The 16336-nt window shown below is 39.8% G+C and overlaps 1 protein-coding gene across 1 annotated transcript in view; it reads left to right on the forward strand.

The window, feature by feature from the left end:
- Positions 1 to 16336, forward strand: part of akap7 (A-kinase anchoring protein 7) — a 36729-nt gene that overhangs the window by 2930 nt on the left and 17463 nt on the right. Inside the window, exons 4-8 of the mRNA XM_020603649.1 lie at positions 10 to 119; positions 2326 to 2486; positions 4768 to 4880; positions 6101 to 6147; positions 8772 to 8872. Coding sequence (XP_020459305.1) covers positions 10 to 119; positions 2326 to 2486; positions 4768 to 4880; positions 6101 to 6147; positions 8772 to 8872 — 532 coding nt within the window. The remainder of the gene's footprint in view (positions 1 to 9; positions 120 to 2325; positions 2487 to 4767; positions 4881 to 6100; positions 6148 to 8771; positions 8873 to 16336) is intronic.

Genomic DNA, 16336 nt, shown 5'->3' on the forward strand with positions numbered 1-16336 from the left:
GGGGTCCAGGAGGTGGGGCTTCAGCGGGAGCCTCGATTGGCCAGAGCCATGATCCCCATCCCGACTCTCCACATCACACTATTAGTCACTCATCTGGCCAGTCAGGAGCAAGTAGATCTGTGAGTGGATGCACACACCAACATACAGACACATAATACTGTATATTTATCCATATGTCAGTCCCCAGTTGGCTCAATACCACTCCTTTAAAATGTGCTCTGTACTTACTGTTCTACTTAATTAAACACAAGCAGGACAAATGCATAACATGAATAACTCAGTGCTTGTTAGTTTCAACATTTTTGGACAAAGCACTGAAAATGAATGTATTACATTCAGTGACTCTGGAAATGAAAAAGTAGATGTTATGATTAACATTAATAATGGGTCCTTCCCATTGATGTATGGTGACAGTACCAGGACCATGGAATTGGTTCAGCTAAGATTAATTCAGCCAATGCAGAAGTTATGAATTGCACCTGTGCTTTTCCTGTTGTGATATATTAAAATATCTGTAGTGGAAAAAGGTCAGTAGATCTGCAAATGACTAACCAGATCTTGATATACATGTATGTTCAGAATATTGTACACATGAAAACAATGGCATTACAGCACCGTTATTTTCAATATGTAACAGTATCTGTGTGAAGAGGAAGATGCATCCCACAGTTAATTAAATAATCTATTTTCAGAGACCAGATCTGTGAAACTGTAAGTTCATTGTAATGCATTATGAGGAGCTTTCAGTTTGACTGATTTTTCAGGGTAGCTGAGATGAAACAGTGTGTACTACCAGATTGCACTGAACTGGATCCATATTGTATACATTGCACAAGCACTATTGAAGAGTCATTACCTAAATGTCAAACTGCTTATTAACTGGTTAAAGTCAGGCTACCAGCAATTAGTACAGTTCTGGATTTAAATGTCCAAATAGAACAAATGCTATTATTGGTGCCAGTATCATTGCAAAAGACGGTATCACAATATAAATTTATATTTCATTATTGATGTCTTTAAGAATCAGATGAATGCTGATCTGCTGTTCGATGTACATGCACAGACACACAGCCCTGAGCTGCACCCGCTCTGGCCCCAGGAACACATTAGGCCATGGCCGCAGGTGTCTCTAGCTTTACGTTTCTAACTATGGAGTCGCCATTTACCAGAGTTGTTTTCTCAGCCAGTGGGGAAATCGATTTGAAACGTGAACAGGCAGGTTGATGTACCGTGGGCATGTTTCGAGCTACGACTCCTGCGAACTGTCACCCAGCCAGCTGGCTGAGATCCCGGATGCTCGGGAAGCTGTGGGGGGCGGCTATGTTGGGCTGAACTACATCTAGGAGGCCCTGCACCGGCTAGCTGGGCTATTTTCTATGGTGCCAAGCCGCGCTTCCAGATCGGTGAGCTTCGCCTCCAATGCTGCTAGCATCTGACATTTATTAGAAGTACCATTACTGCTAAAGGAGGCAAAGGAATAACTGAACTTGTGACACTCCGAGAAAGAAGGAGAGGACGGGGGAGCCATTGCTCTCAACTAAGCTGCTAGTTTAGCTAGCTTCTAATCTATCTTACATAAAGTAGCAAGTTAAATTTGGTAATTAGCCAGAACGTCTGTAACACAAGTGCTTAAGTAGTGCAGGCGTATGTCAAAAAATTAAAACCTAGACATTAGCGAGTTCAATCCATAAACAAACTGGTAACAAACACAACATGGCGCAGACACAGTAAACAGGACGTGAGTACGTTTACCACAGGAAGCAGCAGCCCTGTCCTCACACAAGCAGGAAGCCACTTCTCTCTTATTTCGTCCTCTCAGAACGTGTTGGAAAACTGGTAGATAAATTACGAATTTGTAGGTTAGATTCCAATAAGCCTTAAAAATGCTCTTGAAAATACTGGAATATTTTTAGACTGAGGCTTTTTGTAGTTAATAATCAGAATATGACAGAATAAACCTGATTATTCTGACATAAATTTCATTCTACTCTGTTACTGTATCACTACATTGTCAGATTATATTTGTTATGATAAAATGGCCTTTCTAACTCGCACATTGCTAATGAAACTGTACATAGTTTTAGGCAAATTGAAATAACACCCACGCTGCTCATATGTGATGTAGAAAAATGAATATTTCAGAGTGAGGGCTCACATTTCATAAGAGTGTGCTGGAAATGACGGAGCCATGTTATGTGATAACACTGATGCTTAATCTACTGTACATCAAGTAGAAAATTGTGTCATTAGTAATCACTAGATTCTGTCGTTACATAATATGAGAAGGAGCTGCTATGCATGTTGTGTGTATGTATTTCCTTTTAGGGCGGCATCTGTGCTGGCTCAGGCTGAGCCTTCATTGGCTGAGCTGCTGGATGGGCAGGATCTGGTTCTGCCCTTCTCAGGCATCGGTCATTTCAGGAAGGAGGTGGTGTTTGTTGAGCTGGCCCCCGGACAACACAGACACACACTGGACAGCCTGGCAGGTCAGTGACAAAGCTTATTCAGGCTGTAAAGAGTGAACTACATTTTGTTTTGCAAGTGGTCTTCATGCTGTATTTAACTGGAGGATAAATCATGTTATTGAATATCACTGTGATACAGTGCTTGTGTATTTGTGTCCTTTTGTTGGGATGTCTGAACTCGGGGACAGCTGAGGAGCCCAGCAGCTGGTTGAAGGATTTGCTGTCTTTCTAAAGGGCACTTTGACAGGGTGACTGCGTGCTGTTGTGGATGATTTGTAATGGGAGGTTGCAGAATAAAGTGCTTTTGGAGATTTTTATATTTGTTGATCGATTCATTTGATATATTCTGGGGCTTGATATTGGTGCAGAGTTCATAGGTGACTTAAGGCTGACTTTTTCTTGGAGTGACCTGGGCAACAGCAATAAGCACTAGTGTAAGTGTGTGTACGTGTGTGTAGCCACATCCTATTTCTTAAACCAGCATAAGTAGCTTTGTTCAAATAATGCAGCGGTTGTGTGCCCCCCCCTTTTTTTTTTCCTACTTCACCTGTATATGTATGTTCCTGTCTTTGTGTTATGTCTACATCTGTGCTCTTTCATATTATACTTGTGTAGGAATGTATGCAAAAGCATTCGCATGCATTTTTAGTGTTGTGCCTTTGGCAACAACATGGAGCCAACATTTCTAAGAGGATTCTGACTCTGTTGATCCCGCGATTACAACACACACACACAGTAAAGGAGCTCACATTTGCTTAATTCTGTCCATTTCTATCAGCTGGATTGTAAATATGGAGTGATTCCAAAAAGGAGACTCGCACATCTGGGTACAGTTACACAACAGAAAATGATGGACTTAATTAATCAATGAATTAATTTGTATGTGGTCCACAAGGTGTTAGTTCTTTGTTTGTAGTTCTGGAATCACTGAAGATGTTCATAAATATGTATTAAATTGTCTGAAATTACAGTATTGGAACAGCATGTTTGGATTCTTCTTTAGCGTAGATTTTGTATTTGCCCATCCAGTGTATTAACTGCTCAGATCCAAGCAAATACTACCTCTGGCATATTAGTGAGTGCCAACCCGAGGAAAATCCCAAAAGACGTTTCATCTTGGGGCTTGATATAAAATGGGAAAGGCAGTAAATTAATCTTTTAGACAGATAGGGCTAGGAGGGCCACGTTTCTCCATAATTACCTCAGCTATCAGAGTTTGAAAGTGTGTCTGCGTCTGTTAAAGGGTCAGTTGAAATTGCCTGGAAATGTTTTCACTGGTAATCTGGTAAAGAAGCAATGATTGTCCTCTCAACTAAAGACATGGAATTTTTACTCTCTAATTGAATTTGCATGGTCCCACTAAACACCATGTGCCTCTTGGCAGAGTTAAAATGCAGACCTTCCAGAACTGGCCCAGTCAAACACCACTAACCCTAACTCTTGGGTGACTAAATGTGTGCTGCAGCAAGTGTGAACTATGTTGAGAAAGTCTGAATAGAAGCAGTTTTGCTTGAGTAGTCAGTCTTCCATCTGGTTATTGAAACGGGTCGAAACAGTGAAAACAGCAGTTTTGTATAGTCTGAACACCTGTATGATGTGATGCCATGTGAACTGATGCTCCTGTAGGACCATTTACACAAGCTAGATTTCAACAAAGAATAAAAAAAAGAGTGGTGCTGTGTAATTTTTATTTACATGTCCTACATGAAAAATGAAACGGCATCAAGAAAAGAATCACAAACAGAAACAGCATACCTTGTTGTTGCTGGAAAAGTAGAGCATAAGGCAGGAAGTTGGATTCTCCAGTCCTCTTGTCTGCTGTCTCCACCACTGTTATTGATTATACACTAACCTTTCTCTTCCTGTAGCACTCTTCTTCTAAAAATACCTCTGTGGTTTCCCTCTAAATGTGTGCGTCATTGTCCGTGTGCGTGTCTGTCCTTGCAGGGTGTCATTGTGTTTATGCCCCTGTTTAGGTCTTTATCTGTGTGGTCAAATTGTATGTGAGCAAAAAGCCTTTTTCCTTTCTCTGACACACGTTCTCTTCCATTTGTGTTGTAACTATTTGCGTCTTCCATTATGGCTTTTACAGAAGCCCATAAAGGGTATTTGAGAAGTAGAGCTGGATGTACAGCATGCTCAAGATGTTGTGGGTTTGAACCTAGTTTATGTCCTCGTTCACATCCCTTCTTTCTTTATCTGACGCAAGTTTGCATTATGTCAGCGTACAGCTTTCCTGTTTGCCCTTATCAGTGCGTCTCCTGCTTATATACATTTTGGTGTGTTTAAAACTGTGTTGCAGAGTTGTTGCGGGACTGTTTTGAAAAGCAGGGTCTTCTGCAAGAAGACAGTCGTGGGTTTGAACCCCACCTGACCATTATGAAGCTGTCCAGAGCATCAAAACTACGATCTCAGGTATGCACACAAATCTTGGGTAGAGTCAGGTCATTAATCTGAGGATGATTCTGTGTACATGAACATACACATATGTGAAAATTGCTCATTTAGTATATTTAACTGAACCAAGTCATCACATAAATTATATATATTTTGCTCTCCAGCTGTTGTAGTTACATAAGGCTACACTGGCACAACATTTTGGCTTTAACAGAAACGTCTCAGTAGTGTCCCTTGCTCCAGTTATGCCAGAATTGTTACAAAGTTGTTCCTTGATGAAACATTTGCATATATAATGTATTTTTATATTTTCATACACAGGCCCAAATTTGCTTGCTTTCTTGTAACAGGTGAATTTGACAGGACTGTCAAACATCTGCAGTGTTACTCCTGTGTCTCCAGCCATGTATTTTATTCCCCCTCACCTCTCGGTGACTATAACGTGTCCTCTGCTAGCTACTGTAGAAGCCAAATTATTGTTCCAGCTAGTGGGAATAACACGCCTGCTGCAGTGTTTTAGAAGGAAGTTGTGAGTACATAATTTGAAAGTATGTGATGTCAGGTTAAGAGCCAGTTATTATGTTGGGATACATTCAGAGAGTTCAGACAGGTGCTACTAATTTAGATTAATGAGTGGAGTAGAGGTGGACTTTTTCAAGGCACAGTAACAGGTCTTTGAGAGCCAGAATTCTTGCTGTTTCTCAGGTGTTCAAATACTTATGTTCAGCAGTGCAAGACAAATAAATTCTTTAAAAATCATACAATGTGATTTCCTGAATTTTTTTTTTAATTCTGTCTCTCAGAGTGGGAATGCACCTACAATGTGAATTTCAGACCCCTCCATGATTTCTAAGTGGGAGAACTTGCAAAATCGCAGGGTGTTCAAATACTTCTGTTCCTCACTGTATATTATGTGAGGTAGGGACAGAGGAAATGGTGTAGTGCTTCAAGGAATTGGTATGAAATAGATAAAGATATGAGGGGAGATGGGGTGAAGGGTGGAGAGGACACAAAGATGAACAGCGGTCATCAGTGGAGGCACAGAGGAAGGACAGCATCTATCTTGGTTTCCCTTTGACACCTGATGACATTTTATTCTGCCTGGCGCCTCTCAGCTGGCATTCTTGTCTGCCCCCAGTCTGTGTGTGTGCATGCATGTGTGTTTATTCTCTTAATGTGTGTGTCCTAAAACGTGTGTTAAATATGAGATAAACAGCATTTTGCATTGTCTCTCTCAGGGTATCAAGCGTGTGGACTCAGCCCTCTACTCCAACTTTACAAACAAGTATGTGCTTGGTTTTTCATATAGTAAGTCAAGTATTTGGGCAACATTTACCAAGTGTGCTTTAGGGTCAGTACTAAGGGTGGAACAGTTCGCAAAATTCAAAGTTCTGTGGTCCAGTTTTTTTGGTTCCGTTTGGCACATTTTTGGTAAGCATTGCCAAATTTATTTTTTTTATTTATTTGGCAAAAAAGTTAAACATTTGCCTTAAATCTCTGGCTACAAGCATAAGGAACCTAGGCACTTCTTCAATGTCAACATAAAGTGCAGCATAAACCAAACACACACTGTACATTCTTTCAAAACCCAACGCCAGTCTGTTCATTCTGTAAGATAATTTTGTTCACACTCTAGTGATGACGAGCTTCACTTGAGGAAACTGTCTCCCAGCACAGATGTACCCAGGACAGTGAGGTAGTGTCAATTTATCCACCACTTTAGATGCGTTTTCTTATGTCACATAAGAATTTCCGTTTTATCTAGTGTGTCAATTGACAACGAGTGTGTCACCCCTGGACACCCCATGTTTTTTAAACTTAAGGTTTTTTCTCCATCTGGCACATTTAGCAAAGGGTAATCTCCAGAGACAGCTGTTTAAATTACTCAAATCCTCAGTTATTTTCTGCTGCAGACTTCTTATTAGTGTCAAGCTTCACTCTGTAGCTAGCAGGGGAAAATCAATACAGTTCATAGATTCATTCATAAAAACATTTTGATTTCTTCCTAATGAAACTACATTTTAGCTGAAGACTGTTTGTCCAGCTGCTGTCCTGCTGACAGATGGACAACTGTTCTGAGGATATGACATCTTAAGTTTAGCGTGAATTTCCAGTAAATCTGTAGCAGACCGAAACGATGATGACAGATCCTCTCACCATTTTCAGGACTGACTGACAGCTGCACTCGACAATCATCCATGCCAACTAAGTTTCATTGGATTATTGGTCTCAACCTACTTCAGTCAAAAAAATTTGTATATATCACTTTAAAAACAAGAACTTGACCAAAGTACTTCACATAGGCTACATAAAAATAAAATAAAATAAAGAGCAAGAGGCACAGACAATAAAACATCCGAAGAGGAGACATCAACTTAAAGACCAGCAGATCCATTGCAGTTTCGATATTAACAGGTAAACTGTTCTACAGTTTTGGGGCCATTACAGCAAAAGTGCACTTACCCCAGTGCTTGTATCTTGCCCTTGGTATGTCTAAAAGAAACTGATTTGAGGACCTAAGGGATCTAAGTGGCTTGTGCCACTGCAAAAGTTCACTGAGGTAAGAAGGGGCCAATCTATTAAGTGCTTTAAAAACAAATCACAGCTACTTAAAATCAATTCTAAAATGAGTTGGAAGCAAGTGGAGAGAAGCCAGAACGGGGGTCATGCTTACGAGTACTTATCAGCAGATGAGCAGCCGCGTTTTGAAACAATTGGAGACGTGAAAGGAAAGCCTGATTAAATCCGGAGCACAGTGCATTGCAATAGTGTAGAGCTGATGGAAGCATGGTTTGCCGTTTCAGAATCAGTAAATAAAAGAAACAACTTGACTTTACTAAACAATCCTAACTGAAAAAAGCTCGTCTTCACCACTGAACTGATCTGTTTATCAAATTTCATATCAGTATCAAATAACAACCCCAAATTTTTTACCATGGGTTTCAGTGCCAGCGTCCAAAATCAAGCTCAAGGTTGCTGAACCTGAATTACCAAACAACACACGCTGTGTTTTATTTTCATTAAGATGTAATAAATTTAAAGCCAGCCATATTTTGATGTCCCTCACACAATCAGCCTAGATCTTAAATAAATGACTAGTGAACCAAACAAGTCGAATTTTTTACTTGAGCTGTTCCACTCCTAGTCAGTACTCTGCAATAGGTGCAGTGGGTGAACGTTAAGATGTAATAAATTTAAAGCCAGCCATATTTTGATGTCCCTCACACAATCAGCCTAGATCTTAAATAAATGACTAGTGAACCAAACAAGTCGAATTTTTTACTTGAGCTGTTCCACTCCTAGTCAGTACTCTGCAATAGGTGCAGTGGGTGAACGTGTAGTGACGTGAAAAAGCTGCTATGCTGTTTTCACAAAGTCTTGACAGTTTTGTGACTCACTGGATTTCTATAGTTGTCCTACAAGTCTAATTTTCTTTGAACCTAAAGTGTGCATTAGTTTTATTAGAACAACAGTTTTATAGTTGAAAATAGACACATTGTGTCAGTACTCTGCAATAGGTGCAGTGGGACATTATAGATTGCTTTGTGCCTATACTGCATACTTACTACATGTACCACAACAATTAGGCAATATGTAGTGACGTGAAAAAGCTGCTATGCTGTTTTCACAAAGTCTTGACAGTTTTGTGACTCACTGGATTTCTATAGTTGTCCTACAAGTCTAATTTTCTTTGAACCTAAAGTGTGCATTAGTAAAATCAATCAATCAATAGTTGAAAATAGACACATTGGCCAAGTGTGTTCAACCATGGAACTAAATTAGGTTGTCACTTTTGATTTGAGTGGTCATCGGCTATAATCCTCTAATAAGAGATGTAGGAATTTACATTGTCTTCTCTGTCACTACACTTTCTGATACCTGCTTTAATTCTCTCACTGCAATATTCAGGTGTTTTGGAGAACAGACAGTGGAGCGGGTGGATCTTTGCTCCATGTTGAAAAAGAAGCAACAAGATGGATATTACCACACTGAGACTTCACTCCTCCTTGGTTAGTATACACACAAGCAGAGCCATATTGAGTGCATGTGTGTCTGTGTGTATACTGTGCATCTGTTTGTCAGGTGCAATATTGAGCCACCAGAGGGAGTTGTCTGCTCACAGGATAATGAGTCTCTCTGGGGTAGTGGTGCTAATTTTGAGCTGATGAGTTGCCCCAGTTTTTATTTACTTACTTTACTTTATTTATATCTCTATCACTGTATGTGAAGACTTGAAGGGGTTCATTCTGTTTGTGTTTTTTTTTTTTTTTACTTATGTGGATTCAGATTAGTATAACTGGTGTTTTTCATACCGTTGTACAGGTTATAGGACTGGGAGGTAACGCCATCATGTGCTTAGGAGAAGCAAAGAGAGGAAACTGGCCTAATCAAACAGCATGGGGGATTCTCAGGAGCTCAATTCCATGTTTTAGACTTTACTATCCAGCAGTGGTGGAAAGTAGCTATGTACTTTTACTCAAGTACAATTTTGAGGTATTGGTACTTTTCATTTTGTGCTACTTCATACATTGACTTCACTACATTTTAGAGACGAACACTGTACTTTTTACTTCACTAAATTTATTTTATAACTTTAGTTACTAGTTACTTTTCAGAACCAGACTGATACAAAAATTACAGTACAATCATCAGACTTTATTGGTCTCTGGTGGAAAATTCACAAGCTGAAGCTAAGCACTTCAACTTATTAGCATATAAGCTAGGGATGTGACGAGATCTTGTGCCACAAAGCCTCTCGATATTAAAACATAACAGATATCAGTACATAACAGAACCAGAGCGGAGTGTGATGGAAAAGTGACGTACGTTCACATATGTTCCGGCACAGGACTGTGTTGTTTTGGGGTGTGAGGGGTTGCAGGGGGAGTATTGTAGGAGTATTGTAGGTGTGTACCATACAACCACGTTATGACGAGCTTCATTCACGTTTCCATTGTGTTTTGGTTAGCCACGGTGCTAACCATTGGTGCTACTCTACTTTAGCACCAATTCTACCACCAGTGTGTCTGCATTGATAGATAAAACACCATTAAACGTTCAGTACTAATGGAAGTGCATGGCATGTCGTGGTGCATTAATTGTGCCTCAAACCAGTACTAATGGAAGTGCATGGCATGTCATGGTGCATTAATTGTGCCACAAACCTGACAGTGAATGCTCACGCTAACAAGGCAGACAAAAGAGATTTCTTCTTGTGGGTGTCCACGTCCTGATCAGACCTTGTACATGATTGGTCAAAGCAGTGCCTTTGCCGGATGATGTCACTTTCCAGTGCAGTGTGGCGAGGGTCAAAATAGTATAATGAGTTACTTTTAGTACTTTAAGTATGTTTTGATGCCAATATTTTGTACTGTTACTTAAGTACCATTTTGAATGCAGGACTTGTAACAGAGTATTTTTAGACTGTGGTATTGTAAATTAAGGGATCTGAGTACTTCTTCCACCACTGCTGCCCACTTCAGACATTTCTTCAGAACTTGACACTGAACTGGAATTGTAGATTTAATGGCCCCTGAATAAATGCAGTACTGAGGGCAACTGAGATATTGAAGCAATGGGATGTAAAGTTTAACAGTTGATGTAAGTGGAACATGTCTTCATATCCTCTATTATACACTTCTAGAGGTGCAGTAGTAAAGCGCAGAGACAGTGGCTCACTGTTTCTTACAGTTTTATATGGCCCTAGTAGCTTTATTCTCACTGTGCTGGCAGAAATACACAAATTCTTGGTGTCTTGGTCTGTAGTTTTTAAATGAAAAGAGGAAATACTCAGTGTAATGAGACTCTCTGCACTGTGTTTCAGCATAAATCAGATCAGTGGTTTGCAGAATTAGATCAGTAGATTTCTGTGTTGTGTTTTGTTCTGCTGCCTTGTTACAAAGTTTGTAAAAGGCTTGTTATTAAGCAGCTGATATTACTGCGTACCCCCACAGGAACTTGAGATGGCACTGCTGACCCACTGCTCCTAGTATGTAACGGCATGCTGACAGATAACAAAGAATTGTATCTCAAAAGAAAACAGGCTTTTAGATGGTTATTTTATAAATGTATTAGTTTTTATCTTGATAAAATAATTTTTCATAACCACAGTCTGCTACAGTAAAAACAACACCCCACACACAGATCTGAGATGCAACAAGTATGTTCCTCTGTTTCTGTTGTGAGCCAAGATCGATTGGCAGTGATAATGGCAAATGCAGTGTCTCCAATTTGCTAGTGACAGTTGCCTGGAAAAGATGTAAAAAAATCATTATTTGTAAAGGCATGTAATCATTTTAAATTGCTTTGTTATCATTCAAAGAAACATGCAGCTTAAAAAAACCTGCAGTTCTTTCAGAAACTATTCAGACCCCTCATGTTTTCCACTGTATTGTGCTGTAGATTTAATTTTAAATGGACAGGCCACCTGGGGTTTGCCAAACAGCATTTAAAGGATTCTGTGGGCAGCAGGACAAAGATTTCTTTTAGCCTGATGAAGCAAAAACTCCAAGCATTATGTCCGAGGAACACCAGGTGCTGCTACAGTAAAGCATGGTGGTGACAGCATCATGCTGTGGGGGTGCTTCATCAGCAGGAGGGACAGAGAGCATGGTCCACATGGAGGAAAGAATGAATGCAGCCAAATACAGAGAGGTCATTGAAGAAAACCTGCTCCAGAGTGCGGTGACCTGAGACTACTTGCAGCACAGCAGTGACCTGATGCACACAGCCAAGCAACCTCGGAGTGGCTTCAGGACAAGTCTGAGACTGTGCTAGAGTGGGCTTAAGCCACATAAAATATCAGGGAGAAACTTGAAGATGGCAGTTCACAGACACTTTCCATTGATTCTGACATAGCTGGAGAGGATCTGCCTGGAAGAATAGGATAAACTGCCCTGATCCAGGTGTTTAAAGCTTTCAGAGACTCACCCAAGTAGACTGTAATTACTGCCAAAGGGGTTTTTGCAAACTGTTGAATTAAGGGTCTGAACATTTTTGTAAATGATCATTTTCTGTTTTTGATTTTTAATAATTTAGCAAAAATCTATAAAACAATGTTTTTAGAACATGGCAGTTTTTTTTTTCAATTTAAAATTTATGCTACAACAAAAAGTGAAGGGGTCTGAATTATGAAGGTAACGTGCATCGCTAATATTGGAAGCTGTACAGTAACAACATAATAAAACCTAGGGAACCTTTGTTACCAATGAAATGGCCTATTATTTATTGCTGACATTTTTATTACTTATTACTGACCTAGCTTACCAGTAGTGTAAAATAATGAAATTCAACTGGAGGCAAAAGTGTCAGCTTTTTGTGAAAGTGTTAGAAAATAGAAATCATGGTAATGTCCGAGCTGAGTGACCATACAGTATACAATATATAATGTACTGGCAGTGACTCCATAAGTCCCACTGTCAAGAAGTCCCACTGTATTAATTGCTGTGTGTACATTTTTGCTTGTGTGTGCGTGTTGTGAGCTGTCAGCACGAGTGGAACTAGGCTGTCACAATGTTTTGTGGATCATTGGGCTGTCTGTGAGAGACAAAGAGTGACTGCGTGTGTGTGGGAGTGAGAGATGGTGCAAGGGTATGTTTACCTCGCACTTCGCATCATCAAAAAGCATCTGTTTCTGTCAAGTGCTTTTCCACAACAATACATGCATATTTAAAATGCATGAACGGTAAGATCGAAAGCCGTGTCCAGCTCTCTGATATACTGCAGAGCTGTGTCTACAGCAGTGCTGCTGTGTGGAGGGTTAAACTGAGTCTGCAAGTTTTAAATGAAGAAATTATACAACCACCCTCTTATAAATGAAAGGTTGACTTCATTACAAACAAAACACTTCGCTACTTGTACTAATGTTACAAATGTTTTTTACTTGTATGAAATATTAATGGTTTAATCACAAAAGAAACGAAAGTGAACTCACCGTACATTAGCAGGAGACACTTGTCTGAGCTCACGCAACTGACTCAAGAGAATCCTGGAAAATTACAAACAGATGAGATTATTCAGCATTTGATACTTGTATAGCCACAGAGCCTGCTTTTGAGAAAAAGTTACATAGTCTTGGTTTAAAACATTGGTTGTATGTAAATTTGGACACTGCGACGTCCCCCAGCAGTCGGTTGCCCCCTGGTGGCTGCTTGCGGTATATGTCATAAACCCAGCCTCCTCAGTGTTAGTGGGTGTTTTCCCAGGGGTGCTTTCTGTGTTTTTTTTGGTAGATATTATCATGCCGATGTGTGTGTGTGTGCAAGTGGTTGTTTTTCTCATTGTTTTTAATAAGTTATTTGATGATATAAAAAAGGGGAGTTTTTTGGATGATTTGACACCTTTGATTGGCGGTCTGATATGTCACTCACCTACTCAGTCACTACTGCTTAGAATCTGGTTGCAAAATGACAAGATGGCAGCTGCTGTATTCACATGTCTGGCTTTTCTTTCTAGTGACGTGTTGTCCAGTTTTATATACAGTCAGTGGTTTAAACATACTTCTTTTTTAGCTTTAGTAGCACCATAATAGAAGTCGCCAGCAGGACATTAGTGCAATAAGTAAAATAAACTTATTTGCACAATAACATATAGAAAAGCTGTGACTTGGTGTGGTGAAATTATTTTTTTGAATTATGTTCTTCCTTAGGATTTTTCTTGGATCCAGCATCTAGTGACCATTAAAGTTATAGTAAATAACATTATTCAGCTCACGGCTGTTGATCAATATGTGAACATGCTTCTGCTCTTTTGACATGGTCACAGGCCAGCAAGCTACTGATTCCAGTGTTAGCTGAGACAGCTACATGAAAAACGAGATTGAGACATGAGAGTTTTGAAGAGAAGGAAGAAAGGAAACTAATACAGTTGGAATAACACCATAAGGTTATATTGCTGTGGCTTTCAGCAGGTGGAGCGAGTTGACAGAGAAGTGAAAATTGAAACAGATGTGGATTTGGCATTCTTTCTGTTTGACTGGTAGTTGTGAATTTATTATTTATAGTAGTACGATAAGGATTCAAACCATTTCCCTTTGTGCATGTAGCTAAATCATGCCAGAGCATGTCGTTTGCACTCCCAGTGTGACTGTAACAGCAGTACATCCCTGTTCCTCATAGGGCACCGCTGAGGTTCAGAGTGCCTTTCCTGTTGGCGCATATTGGGCAGCGTCTCATTGTGTGTGCATATATTAATCTTATAATCCATATTTGAAAACTAATCCACAAAAGGCACACCCAACAGGTTTGTGTGTGTGTGGCTAAGGGAGGAGGTCAGAAAATACAGTGAGAGGAGAAGCAGTGAAAAGATAACAAGGGAGTGTTTGATGGGATATGTATGCTCTTCCCATTGAAGTTATAATCTTTATAGCTTCGATACAGATTGACAGCAAACAGTCAACAACATAAACATTATTTACATATCCAGCAGTTATTATATATTTGACTCTTGTTTATTTTCTAGCAGCACTGTTTTTGATTCCTACCAAGTCCTGAGGGAAACACCTGGCTTTTTAGCTGCTAGTTGCTAAAACTGTCTGTTGTCTGGTGCTGAGCCGGTAGCATAGAGTGGGTTTTTAGATCTGTCACTGAACGGCTGCCTGCTGCAGCCAACATCAACATGACGGTGAAGAAAAACAGAGTTGCAGGACAGAGAGGTAAATAATGACAAACTTACCGTAAAGCTTATAGGAGATTTATCACTAAGCTCTTCTTGTTGTCACACCAAGATCGTGACTTTAAAGTACAGTAACTGCAGATCTGCGGTTGTAGTTCTCATTTGTCTCTTTGTTCTCCTTTCTGTTTTCATGTCTGTTTTCTCTCTTCTCTGTTCTATATACTAAAGACAAAAGGGTGTGAAATATTGTGTTGCCCTGTCACTTTTGTTTAGGCAGATGGATGGCTGTTTATACTTTAGAGCAGGGTTGCTGAAAAACTCAGTCACTTCTCTTTCCACACACTGCTCTGTTGGGATGCGATGTTAAGTAAAACAGTTAAACAGATGACTGAAGCAGTGCCTGTGTATTTGAGATACAAGTTTCCTCATTACTTGTCATGTCACTTGCAGGGAAAATTGTGAAGAATGTGTAAACTGTTTGCGGTTGGGTTAGCCTGAGGATATGTTTGTCTGTGACGACTCAGCTTGCAGCATTTGGGGAGGTGAAAGGCCAAAGAAATGGAAGTGAAATTCCAAAATGTCACAGCTTTAGATGCTTGTTTTCATACATACACAGTCAGTGTGACATTTTCATTTGATCTGTACAGTGGTTATAATACTCTCTCACTAGACTCAGAGGTATATTATAACTTCTGTAATGGCTTCCTGGCATTTACAGTATAAAACTCTCACAGCTTTACATACCGAAACATATATATAAAAGCATAAATAAACATGGCCAGACACAAATGCACAGCACGCAAACGGCACAAGCACATGAGCGGATGACGGCGGTTTCTTACTCTGTGACCATTTGGTGTTTTATTGCGATAAGGTCACTCACTTACAGTATGTAGAGACTGTGCTGTATGGCTTTTTCCTATAAAACAAGCCTTTGGCATTTTCCAGTCACCAACCATCAGTGTAAGTGATCTAATTTCTCTTTGGAGAAATATTGAATCAGGTGACTGCAGCATTTGAAAGACCAGAATTGAGGAGTAAAAGAGTTTAGCAGTATTCAGGGATCACTGATGCCTTAAAGGTAAACAGTAATGTAAATGGAAAGATTAATTAATTGTATTGAATAGACTCTAAACATCTTCTAGACTCTAGACGTCTTCCTTTGCCTACATCTTCATGCTCATTGATTAGAGATTGGATCTGAATAAGCTCTGTTGTACTGCTTCATGCAGTATGTCCATGTCAGAACATCGAAGCATTGCCAAAGTTTGTTTGCTGATAGCAGCGTAGCATTTTATCACAGTTGATTCTTAAGTAATTTTATAGCCTGAAAAGCACAGTAGGACATAATCATAACAGCCAGGAAGCTATTTTTAGACTGAGATTTTAAAGCCTTGATTAAATGTACACTGAAACAATAAGAGCTCTCTCCAGTGGCGTCTGTGGGCCTGATGAAGGGTGTCCTGCTTATGCTTCATAATTACAAGCAGCTGAGTCAAAGAAATGTTCACCTCATTCTCGGGGTTGTAAATGAGAGTGGGAAATATCTCCCACTTGGGAAAGAATCATTGGAGTGTCAACAAATTATTGGAAATGGCTGTAAAACTAAAATCACAATCGCATACATTGTCTGCACTAATAAGGTCGATTCAACTGACAGGATGCGCAAGAGGAGTAAGGAGGAGGGATGTGACGATATTTGTAATTTCGTGTTATCGTGATAGAAAAATGTCTCTAATGTCGTGGGAGTAAGATGGTATCTAGGTATGGTTATTACATTAGTGTAACTGCATGCTGGTCGCAGAGTTTGAAACTGACATAGTGGATGCTCCACTGTCGACTTTTAAAGCTGTTGTGTGGCA

Source organism: Monopterus albus, unplaced genomic scaffold (genome assembly GCF_001952655.1).
Source record: "Monopterus albus unplaced genomic scaffold, M_albus_1.0 scaffold62.1, whole genome shotgun sequence".
In the NCBI taxonomy this organism is placed as follows: Eukaryota; Metazoa; Chordata; class Actinopteri; order Synbranchiformes; family Synbranchidae; genus Monopterus; species Monopterus albus.